Source organism: Taudactylus pleione, unplaced genomic scaffold (genome assembly GCF_031769625.1).
Source record: "Taudactylus pleione unplaced genomic scaffold, aTauple2 ptg000609l, whole genome shotgun sequence".
In the NCBI taxonomy this organism is placed as follows: domain Eukaryota; kingdom Metazoa; phylum Chordata; class Amphibia; order Anura; family Myobatrachidae; genus Taudactylus; species Taudactylus pleione.
The window spans coordinates 1036371-1049456 of NW_028285011.1; the positions used below are offsets into that span (position 1 = coordinate 1036371).

At 39.7% G+C, this 13086-nt stretch overlaps 1 protein-coding gene across 2 annotated transcripts in view; it reads left to right on the plus strand.

Moving 5' to 3' along the window:
* Positions 1–13086, plus strand: part of OCA2 (OCA2 melanosomal transmembrane protein) — a 296067-nt gene that overhangs the window by 183213 nt on the left and 99768 nt on the right. For both annotated transcript variants that reach the window (XM_088454034.1, XM_088454035.1), the window contains exons 15-18: positions 1591–1723; positions 9486–9633; positions 9825–9882; positions 10276–10384. In XM_088454034.1, the coding sequence (XP_088310160.1) occupies positions 1591–1723; positions 9486–9633; positions 9825–9882; positions 10276–10384 (448 nt within the window). The remainder of the gene's footprint in view (positions 1–1590; positions 1724–9485; positions 9634–9824; positions 9883–10275; positions 10385–13086) is intronic.

Consider the following 13086-nt stretch of genomic DNA (forward strand, 5'->3'; position numbering starts at 1 on the left):
GATGGTTAGTCTATATCTGATTGTTGGAGGACATGTACTGCACATGTGCAGACCTCCATCTGTGACTCCCAGCTATAGGCTGATTGACAGGCTGCAGCATTGTGGGGCGTTTCCTGGCACCAGCTTTTCCAGAACCGGGGGTGTGTCATCCCCATTTTCTGACTGGAAAGAGGCCAGGGTCTGCGTCGATGGACACAGATTTCTTGGCATCCCAGATGCCTGGTTTCGGCCAGGCTGAGTAAGTCTCAGCTTACGCAGCCTAGCCAAAGGTGCAACCATCGCAACTGATGGTTGCGATGGTGATCCGAGGCAACGTCTACTCTATTTCCTCAAGACACCACCTGCTGCACTTACATCTGGTTGGACGGTATTGCACAGCTGCTTCTGTGCAGCTGTGCAATAACGTCCATCAATGAATCAGGCCCTAGGTGTAATACAACAGTAAAATACATCTCATAACATTTTTTAATTTAGAAAAACATGAAAGCAAGTGTATCAAAAACACCAATAGAATATCACTGAATTGATTTCTGTTAATAGATGTATTTTGTAATGAATACCAATACAAATATATGCGCAGCAACCATAAGGTTAAGAGTATTGTCAATGATTCATTAGCTATGAACTAGTAATGCATGTCTTGTGTCCTAATGATGTTTGTAGACACATCTACTGTAATTATGTGCTAAGACCTCCCATTTTAACTACAGTATCTCATGAATGGCACTGAAGAACAGAATATTTGTTCCTGATGGACACACATTTGCAAGTTTGCAAAATTAATTAATAGAAAGTTGCCTTTAGGTGTGACTTAACCAGATTCTGTCCTATACTGCCTCCTTGCTACTATTTATATGCATCGATGGGTCACAGTCAATATATCACTATAATGGGATGAGCATATCACAGAAATCAGTTGTCCCTTTTTGGGTTTTTTCATTTGTTTAATTTAATTCTTTTTTTTGCATATCAATGGTTTGAATCCTTCCCCCCGTCCTCACACACACACTCAGAACTGTTATAGTCACAGCAGGTTACAGGTTGTGTCTCCCATATCCAAAATGCTTGGGACCAGGAGTATTTTGGATAACGGAATATTCCGTATTTTGGAATAAATGCATACCATAATGAAATATCTTGGGAATAGGACCCAAATATACACACAGAATGCATTTATGTGTTATATACACGCAGCCTGCAGGTAATTTTATACAATATATTCAATAATTGTGTGGCTCAAACAAAGTTTGTATACAGAAGTGAAATTAATTTATGTTTCATATACATCTTATACACACAGCCTGAAGATCATTTTATACAATATTTTTAACAATTTGTGCCTTAGACAAAGCTTGTTTACATTGAACCATCAAAAATCAAAGGTTTCATTATCTCAGTCATGCCAAAAATATTCCGTATTTCGAAATATATCGTATTTCGGAATATTTGGATATGGGAGACTCAACCAGTAGCTAGTTTCTGATAAGATGACAGCTTGGCTATACTACAGTGAAACTGTACTTTCTTTTCCCACACTCCTGATTGTTACACGCCTAACATGTTTAGTATTTTTTCATTTGTTTTGACTAGGGATTGGACTTTGCTGGTTTCACAGGTCATATGTTCCTAGGAATTTGCCTGGTTCTGCTGGTATCTTTCCCGTTTCTCAGAATCTTGTATTGGAACAAAAAACTTTACAATAAGGAGCCCAGTGAAATTGTCGGTAAGACAATAAAGGTTGTTTCTTTATTTGATAGCAACACATCATGTGAAACTATATAAATATTTTGGACACAATATCTGAAAAAATATTAGTCTTACTGTATGTACTGAGATCAAATACAATTACCACATCATATCTAATATATACATAAAAACATGTTATATATACCTGCATACAAATGTCACTCAGTTTTGTAGAATTGTTTACTGTATATGAATTTCCAGTACCTTCCATGAACTAATACCCCTTTTACACTAAATTCCCTGGTCTGACCTGGTATTTGGAACAAGGATCCAAACTAGGTCAGACCAGGGACATACCCCCTTCAGACTGCAGTGCAGACTCTGGTCAGCGCCGTTCGCACTGCACACTGGTCTGCCGTCGCTTAGAGATAACGTCATTTCCAAGAGCCGGAAAATCTGGAACACTCCATGCTGTAAATGAGGACCTGGGTCGGACGACCCGGGTTACCACTTTACACTGCAGGGTTACACGGGTCGTTCCCGTGTTAAACCCAGCAAGCTACCCGGGTTGGATTGCTGGGTCACTCGACCTGCGAACCCCAACCCTGGCCCCATTCAGACCTAGCAGTATCCCAGGCTACCCCAGCAATAATCCGGGTTTTAGCTGCTAGTCTGAAAGGGGTATGAGTAACATAGATGACACGGGCAAATTTAGTTCTGCCATTTCAGCAAGTGTATTGCCTTCATCCCTGATTAAAATATATTTTATGTATCTATAGTTCTTAGTCATGTTTCGACAGTGCATGGGAAAAGAATAAATAATAAATTCAGACTATGTATTACATAGTATAGCATAGAGGGGTTGGCTACAGGATGCTGGTGCTCCGGATTATTAAAATCCTGACATCGGCATCCCAACAGGGTTAGAATACAGACACCTGCCGATAGGTATCCTAACCCCCTCCCTCCCAGGGTCCTTAACCTAACCTCCCCCCTAGTACCTATACCTAACCTTCCCCTCCCCATACCCTAAAGCTAACCCTTCCCACTTAGTGCATAACCCTAACCCTCCCTCTAGTGCCTAACCATAACCCTAATGCTAACCCCGCTACTTACCTTCGGGATGCTGGCGCTGAGATTCTGACTGGTTTTGTGATTCCGGAGTCGGAATTTTAAGCACCGACATCCCAAGTGCCGGGATATTGACTGGATCCCGTATAGCTACCTTAACTATTATCTCATTGATAACTAACAGTACGCAGGTGTTTCACATTACTGATGCTGGTCATTCTGTACAGTGTTTAATAATCGGCCCGTTCAGCCAATAATCAGCTGATTGGGATGATAAAAGAACAGTGTATTGCTGGAATTGAGCAGTAATTATTCTATGGGACATGCTAAAATCGTCCAGTATGTAAGAAGATCCCATAAATGGTCGGCCGCATCTGGCAATGTGTGCGAGGCTGTGACCACCCACCCAATATTTCCACTATTCCTTCACAGAGGAGGAACAGAGAAATGTTTCCTCCCTAGGGTATGAATGCAGATATCGTGTGGCCATACACTGTGAAATATTTCGGTGTATGGCCACGATATCTGCTGGTTTCAGCTTGTTAGGTAAAATGTCTTGGGGCAGCACAGACATTGTAATGGTTAACATTACTCCCTCACAAAATGTAACCATAGTGTGAATGTGTGTGTGCATGTGATAGGAAACATAGATTGTAAGCTCCACTAGGTCAGGGACTGATGTGAATGGCCAAATATTCTCTGTAAAGCACTGCGGAATATGTGTGTGATATGTAAATAATTTGCAATAAATAAATAATGTCTGTTGGTATGACAGACTTTTTATATGACAGTGTATGCCCAACACTAAAATTAAAATTATCTAAATTTTGATGCATTTCACTATGATGTGGTGGAGTTACTATCAGAGTAGCATCTGCTACCGGTGCTGGTAACTGAGGGAACCCAGCACTGCAGCTCCCTGAAAATAATACCCCTTTCACACAGAATTTTTTCAAAATTCCAGCTTCCACCCAGCATTTGAGTAGCGTTTTGCCGGTTCTAGCCAGACCCCCTTTTCACACATAAAAGCAAATTACCGGGTAAAGCATCTTTACCCGATAATTTGCTGATCAAGACAGGTATTTTTTCTGTGTGAAAGGGTCAACCTGGGTCGAAATTGCCGGGTCTCCGACCCTGGACTTTACCAGGGTCAGAGACCTGGCAAGTTCGACCCGGGTTGACCCTTTCACACAGAAAAAATACCAGTGTTGATCAGCAAATTACCAGGTAAAAGTGCTTTACCTGGTTATTTTGCTTTTCTGTGTGAAAGGGGTATAATATTGGTGGAATATATTGATGTTTTTTTATATTTAATACATTAAACTTAATGATTAATGTAGTCTGACCTGCTCATACCTGTCTTAAAAATTATCAGAGACTTGTCCTGTAAGTATGCAGTCACTGATACCGCTTTTATACCTAAAATCCGGGTATGACCCAGAGGTTGGAAAAGGGTTCCAAACCGGATCAGACGTGGAATGTAGCTGGCGCCGACCCAGAATATTCCTGAGTCGGTGCTGTTCTCACCAGAGCCGGCTCTGCAGTGGCCCGGCTCTTCCGGCGTGGAAGTGGACGCTTGGAGATTTATTTATTTATTAACAGTTTCTTATATAGCGCAGCAAATTCGTCATCTCCAAGCGCCACTGAAGCTGGCCAATTGGCCAGCATGCGGCGCGCTCCAGGTCATCGTGACTCGGATTGCGCCGTTTACACTGCAGGGTTTCACGGGTCATTCCCATGTTAAACCCTGCAAGTTACTCGACCCGGAAATCCAATCCGGTCCCCTTTTATACTAAGGAGCTACCCGGGTTAACCCTGCAATAACCCGGGTGTTAGCTCTGGTGTAAGTAGACATTCATAATGTCGGCAGCTTAGATATTTATCATCATATTGGTGACTGTTTATATTAATTTTTTCCCCCTGCTTCCTTTTATGTACTGTGCCGGTCCGATTAACGTACTGTAAAAATTTGGTTTGAAGTGAACCTTTGAAAAGCAGTTCACGTGGAAAGGCTGTTTGCTTATGGCTGTCATATGCTGAATCTGTAATAAACACATTTATACACTTTTTATTTGAATACCTAGACATTCTTGCATCTTGATTGTGGAAAACTAAATTGTAACTGTGTGTCACAACTCAAATGACTTTTTTTTGCAAACTGCACTGAAACTTTGTTTTTTTATGATAAGAATACTCAAAACTCTGTGTGGGATATAAAGGTGTATACTGTGGATGCAGAACAGTGGGGTTGCAGAAATACAGGTGTACTGTAGTTCATTGCTACAGATTGTTGGAAAGCAACTTCAATCAACAAAAACATTTGCAGCTACATTTCTTCTGATTAGCAATCAAAAACTCTGCTGTATCAGTAATAGGGAAACTAAATTGCTTCTCTAACATTTGCTGATTTCTGTATTTTTATATTCCGTGCTTTAACGTACTCTATTTTTAACAAGGCCAATTACTGTACCGGTATATTTGTGAAATTGTAAAATGTTTGAAATTTTAAAAAGATTTAAAGTTTTCTATTAAACTAAAGCAGACTAGTAATATAAGCTACACAAAAAAAGAATGTTTGATTCTTAGAGGAAATGGAGTTTTTTTGTCTCCATCAGCTGGAAACTATTGATGTGCAGCTTCTTACCATATATGAACCTTTTGCCTTTTTTTATACTGTTTATCAAATTCAGTGAATAGCAGAAAGGGTAACGGTCAGGCTATTTAACGTAGAGAACTTTTTTCTCTTTACTTGTAGTGACAAGCTTTTTTTTTTTTTTTAAGACTTCAATGTAAATAACATTTTGTGACTTCTCTTAACTAATGTGAAGAGCTACTTGTAATAGTGTGTGGCCCTATGTCTAATTCTAAGCCCTATTACTAAATATGTACACATAAGCTTTACCACTTCAACATAATTCCTGTGTCTGTGTCTTCTCCCCTGTGGTCTGCCATAAGGCCAGCTACCCACTGACTTTGTGTTATTCCATGATGAACATGGTTAAGTTTGCAGGAATAACTGAGAGCTTGATTGTTGTGCAATTGGAGGATGCTTCACCTCCCTCGATTCATAAGTACATGTTGCACGCAGTGTTGGACAAAGTGGTACTGCAACCCAACTGAGAGAGCAAATTTATTGTAGGTATTGAGTTATTGGAACCAACAGGTGCCATTCTTGTACCTCTTTGTGGGCCTGATTCAGAGATGGAAGCAGATGCGGCTTTTTCTTTTGGCAGTCGCTCAGCTGCAACTTAATGCAAATGCCGCTACAGAGTTCTTCCCTGGTGTACATCCATGTGTATGAACGTGCACGGACTGAAATGCCTGAGATGCTGTAATACCGCCTGGTGAATCTTTAGACACCATTGGTTGCACCATCAAAACTTTCACAAAGCCCTATGCAGGGGAGTATTTATAATAGGTGCAGGATGTGTGGTGCACATGGTTCCTGGGCCCAGTGGGGCCCACCCCACGCACCATGCACCCATTTATTCATTCATTCAGTGCTTATCTCTCCGGAGCCCCGTGTCAGCATTAGAATCGCTGTAGAAGTTGCCTGGAAAATGGCCACCATTTTCCCAGTGTTTTGTGCCTCAGCAGTAGAGAAATCATTAAGAAAATGGCCGCCACACAGGCCCCTGGCCCTAAGGCTGAGTATGGTCTCCACAGTGAATGATTGAGCATCTAAGTATGCAAATGCCTCAGTGACATGCCAGCAACATGCTTGCTCCTGATTAGCCACCTCCCATTTGCTATCCAAGAACACACAACAATTTTAAAATATACTGTTGCAGCTCATGGCAACAGCACCTTTGTGCTAACACTGTGTAATGCATGTGCCGCAGGAGTTTCTAGGGATTTCCGTGCATGCACAGTAGCAAAGAATAATCTCCTCCCACCCTATTTTCTGATTTTATCTCTATTCAATTAAATGTTTTCTGTGTACGAGTGTTATAGTTTTACTAACTATCAAGTCTTTGGACTACAATTTATTGATGGAATAGAGCTCATTGCCTCTCTCCTTGCAAAAGTTCATTTGATCTTAAAAGACCTACTGTATCCATTTGAATAAAATTAAAAATGACCTCACCTCTCATTTATTAGTCTTATTTGCGCTTCCACCACTTTCATAGATTAGTTCAAGAATGTCTGAGGGTAAAGCTCCTTTTGAGCTGTGTTGTCCATTTGATGCTGAATTTTACTTTTGAACCTCTTATTCAGAACCATAATTTAAAGGTGGGTGAAGGGTGCTGCTGTCCAGGGAGAAGGGCCTGGGGTAGCACTGTTCATGCCCCATGGCACATGTAATTAGCATGGGGTTCCTGGAATGATATCCTGCAACCTAGAAAGCTGCCGTCTGGAGTGTAACTAACATGCTTCACGCAACCAGCATCTCCCTGATCCCAGCAGCAAGTCGCCACAGGGCAACATGGATCGTCCTGAGGATGCTATGGGTGCTATGGTCCAAGTTGGAGCCAGACAAGTGGACCTGTTACACATTAGCTGGCTGAACTAGTCTACAGCATATCATTTTTTTATTTTAGAAAGTGACATTGAGGCAATCGGCTCGATTGAAACACATCAATTCACTTGGAGCCAGTACCTCATGAATATATAAGCTAAAGTCTCCGTTATTAATTCATCCCATAATATGGATGTATTAGTAACATAGTAGGTGTCATACTGGTAATAGTTAATAAAGGCTGATATGATTAACAAACATGATTTAGTCAATCAGCTAACTGTTGGGTAGAACAGTGGAGTTAAATTAAATTTATTGGGATGAGCAACTTCTCTATAATGGCATCAATCAACTCAACTAAATTATACTGTTGCAAGTGAACAGCAAATAAAAAAAAGAACTAGTTTGCACAGACGTGGGACTCTGGAAGAACAGTGCTTATTCTGATAATTCACACCTGCTTATTCACATTTATTAGGTGTCTAAGTCCGCTTAAACAGAACCTCAGGTGTGCTTCTCCAGTGAGTAATCGATCCGAAACAGGTATTCTTAAGTATAAGTATTTATTTATTAATTAATTAAGTAATCTTACTGAGAGCATGAGTGCATCTCTCAGGGACAGTATGCAAGTAACAAAGAAAAAGTCTCAAATCTTTTATACACTTGTCATTTCTTTTGCAGAATCATTACACATTATCACGCCCCACTTGCAAGGGTTTTTACCCATCTAAGGCATACAAGCATTGGATAACTTTTGGAATACATTGATAAGACATTTATAAAAAGATAGAGACAGAAGTTTATTCTTGCCCTAATTAATGGAATACTCCCCATCCTTGGAATACAATAGCCATGGCCTACGTGCAATGTGCAACATCCTCATCTGAGGGCCGAATCTCTATATTTGGTAAATAAGTCAGACAGTGCGCAAAAGGAAGGTCTTAATGTGTTCCTTTTACTCCCTAACTTTGCAGAAAAACAAGTTAGGTAATGTCTTTCTTAAAGCAACCATGGTAGCTAAGTCCTGCTTCAGCATCATGGCTGACGAATGGTTCTAGTACTGAATGATATATATATATATGTTCTTATATGAATATGATATAAGATTATATGAGTATATAAATATATGGTCATATATGGCGTGTACATACAAGTAAATATAAGTAATAAATCAGTATATATTTTGAATTATATGATCTTATTTTGTACTTGATGTTTCCTAATGAATTGTACTTCTACATAGGTTGTCTAGTAAATGGCATTACCTTGATGAGGTTAATTCAGCTGATTGCCTATAATATTGGGTAATGACAGAGGCCATGTTATCATGGCAAACGTTGTATAACTTGACAACATAGGGTAATGTTTGAATTCCACAGGGTATTGAGCATTTTTGCTTATTGGGTTCATTCTTTGGCAGCAGCAGCATACCTGTTCGCAAACATAGGTTGTAATATATTGAGAAATGAGTAATTCACTCATCAGAATACATAGACTAGCCAGGCAGCAGCATTTCTGTCTTGTTAACTTTCTGAACATACCCAAGCTAAAACAAGCATAGCAGGTTCAACAACACTTTAGTAAGTTAAGGAACTACACATTCTTACACAAGCAAACTGCTAACTTGATGGTTCATTAATCTCACATCTGACATGTGTTAAGCAGCAGCTTGAATTTGGAAGATCACCTAGAACCATATATTCATATCACTTCCTTTGCGACACCTATGAGACACATTGGTCTGAACATACAGTACTTTGTAGAGTAACGGTGTTCTGCTAGCTACAGGAGAACAACTTATCATTGCAAATACAGTAAATGGGTAGTTTCATTTATACAAAGGGGAAGGTTAATTAAAACTGATTTATGTTTTCTATTGTTATGCACTGTGACACTTGTGTCTGTGTGCATTGTACCAATTGTATTGCTATTTTACACTGCCTAAATTTAATAAAGAAGTTACCAGTTGCTTTATACTTATAGAATTAATATTTATTCTGATTGGTGTGGATACATATTTAAGACACATTTTCAATGCAGTCCTGCTTTTGGGGTCCCATCCACATGTCCGCAACTAGATATGAAAATTGGCATATACTGTTACAAAAGAGCTCTGCTGATGCTGTAGGAATGGTTCTTCTAGATGAGGACATTCCCAACCTATTCTGGCATTTGCTAACATGTAGGGCTGCCTGGCAGTTGGTTTAAGCATACATACATTTGGAACCTTATGTCTTAAGTTTACACTTTTTTTTAATCTGATTTGTAGAAATGAAACATGAAATTCATGTTTGGAAATTAACTGCACAAAGGATTAATCCTGCTAGTCGTGAAGAGACTGCAGTCAAATGTCTCTTAATGCAAAAAGTATTGACATTGGAGAGCTTGCTGAGGAAGAAGCTTAGAACATTTCAAAGGTATGTTTATGGGTCTAAGTAGTAGTAAAATGTAAAATAGCATGTCCTGCAGATATTGTAAATATAGCACGGCAATCTTTCTCTAATAGGAAATAACACACACTAAATCTATATATTCACTCAAAGTAATTTGTGAACTTGGTGCTCTATAATATGGTCTACCTCATTTCAGAAATGTTTTATTTCTCCAGACAAATATCACAAGAGGACAAAAACTGGGAAGCGAACATTCAAGAACTCCAGAAAAGCGTATGTATTCCCATAGTAGTTCTGTTGTATTTCAGACATTGTTTTAAGATTTATTAGGAACAATTGTCTTAACTATAGTTTAACAACTGATCAGGTTCCAATGCTATGTTCATGGTCCATGTGCATGTACACGTTTAGAAATCTATTTTCAGCCATTAAGACCAAACTTTACCAGTTTAGCTACTGGGGTAATCATTTATAACAATGCTGCAGATCACAGCGCTGATTTCCAAAGTCCGGCTGTTGTATTGCTTAGTAAACAAACTAATTGAAATGGTTGTATGAAGGGTTAAATGTTACAGATCTATTGTTTTTTAATCTATTTTTTCATTAATAGAATGTATGAGTTATAGTTATATTCATTATATTAATGAGGAATTACTCTCTTGACAGAATGGTATAACAGACAAGATCCTTCTCATCAAGTGTTTATCTGTCTTGGGATTTGTCATCTTTATGTTCTTCCTAAATTCATTTGTCTCTGCGATCCACCTGGACCTTGGTATGACTTTCTGGTGGCTAGAGTATCTTATTATTGTCATTTATACATGTGTGTAATAATTAGTAGAGACAAGCTCCTGTTCTTCAGTTTATACAATGAATAGTGATATTTGTTTTCCAGACAACAGGTTCAAGGTTCTTTTCCTGAAACAAACAAAGCATTTTCCAGAAATGTTGAGGGTATAAGATATGCCCATACAATAGAAAATGTTCTCTTCCTTTATGTAGGAGAATTTGTAACTTGGTTTTACTTTTTTGTAAAATAATTTGAAACTGAAATTTAAGGCATTGTGTACTCATTGCATTGTTTTTTATTGCTAATATTTTGTCTTATTTAATGTCACCTATTATTTTCTTAAGCAGTAATTCTCAACTGCTTATTTACACAGAATTAAGCTTTAGTCATGTTGCAATAGAATGGCCATTGCAGTACTGGTGTGTAAATCACTGCATACTCATGAAAGCTAAAGAAATCTACTACACTTTTATAATATATATATGTTTACTTTGTGAACACAAAGCAAGTCACACAATTTAGGTCCTCTCCTACAGTGCCAACCACTTTTTATATACTAATCCCACCAACAATGACCTCCATTTACTACAAAGGACCATAATGTACATAACCCCTCTGTATCCAACACCAATGTACAGCACTGTGGCAAACTGGATGCAGGACTACCTCCAATCATTAATGAGGAGAATGATGATGGTGTTGGTGGTGGAGATTGCATGTGCTGCTGGGATCTATTCATGCTGCTGTTAGGTGTTGCTAGACTGCTTGTTCATATTTGACAGGATTTTTGAATTTTTCCCCCAAAACATTTAATTGCATGAAGTTGCTGCAAATTATGGAACAGGGAAGAGGTTCATACATGGATAAAGTTCCTAACTCTACTTAATTTGGACTGAAAAATGGTACAGATGGCTTGATAAATGTTGCCAAGATTTGGGTAAAATAATTCCACACATAAGAGGTGGATTTTTTGGTCTTATTGCCAGGCATGACAATGTCCTTCTCACGGCCAAGCACTGCTGCCACTAGTGGCTGACTTGCTTTTACACAAACATCATCCTCTTCATCCTCTTCATCATTAACATCCTCATCATCATCCTCTTTAGTGTCATATGCACAAATATCACCCTCATCCTGTTGCACTTCCACACTAGCATGCTCAATGTCTAAGTCACCATCTTTACATTTACTGCTGGTCATCCCCACATTTACAGAGGATGTAGAGATGGTGGAAGGAACTTCTCTATGAGTACAGTGTCAGAAATGTCAGACTTGGAGTCAAAATCACACCTAGCACTTGTGGAGACACGGTGTTGCATGTGAGGCTTCAAAAGTAAATTTTCCCTTTATTGTTAGAGGTAATGTGTTTTTACTTTAACATTATGAAATATGGTTTACATTTTAGGTACCCTTTCTTAAGCTTTTTTCCTGGATCACCTTTATTAGATGTTGAAGTATGTCTACTACTATCAAGACTGCTAGCAGCAGCCTCAGCAATAGTACTGGGCTCCTAGTATAAGGGTGCACCCTATTGTAGTAAATATTTTTTTTTCATAACATACAAGGTTTGTTTTTTTCAGTGACTGGACACAAAACAAACTTTCTAAGAGTGCCCCATAGTATACTTTAACAATGACGTTAGAATTGTTTCTTTTTTTCAAAGTGATGCAATCCACTCCTATAGTGTTTTACTGTTTTCTGTTTCAATTTGTGCCTCACAATGCTGCAGCATCACACAGTGCTTCTAGTAATATTAGTGTCTCTATGAGTCCTGCAGCCCAGTCCCTGCACTCTCTCCTGCTGCAACAAGCCCACATACACACACAGTGCTTCTATAAGTCAGTTCTCCTACTCCTGTCTTACTGTAAATGGCTAAATTATATTTTTTATTTATTTAAGTGCCCCTCGCCCCTACTGCTTGCAGCCCAGTTCCCACACCCTCTCCCTCCGGTCTCCAGTGTAAAATGGCACCCGATCATGAGGGAGGGATTTTTATGCACTCCAAAACTCATGAGATCCGACATCAGGAAGATGAAGTTTTGTCTCGTTTCAGCAACAGAGCTTGGTGGAAAGCCCCGAGCCAGTGCTCAGATCTACTTTGATCTCCTAAGTTTGGGTGTGTTTGGTTTCCTAAAAACCGAACCCGCACATCTCTAATATAGATTAGATATTTCTACTTCAGGGTCCATAGAAGGTCCACAGGAAATCTTGGGGTATAGGTGATGACAAAGACATCCGGGCACCATGCAGTTAATTTTTTTCTCCCAGAATGCAACGGGGCCTCCCTGTATACACTGCCCCCAGACCAGAGGCTCCTCAGTTTCATTTGGTACCCAGCCAGAGTTGGGTCACTGTATTGCAGTTGGGCTGTTACTAACAGCCCTGAAAATGTAAAGTTTTTTCTAAGTGTGGTCAGCGTGAAAGTTCACATGGCCGCATCATCACCCCGCTGGTGCTGAGACACCGGTACTGATCCATGCCTCTCAGCGGGGGTCTTGGCTAGGAGGGACCCCAGAGGATTTCTAGATGGCAGCTGGATGCTACGGGGTGCAGGTAAGCGACACACACCGCGGTGATGCATGCCAAGATGCAGTCTTTTTCCTCCAGGGTTGGGGGTCACCCTGGGGATGACAGCAAGTGTGGCCAGTCCTGCGTCCACACTAAGATGCCTGGGACCTAGGACTAGA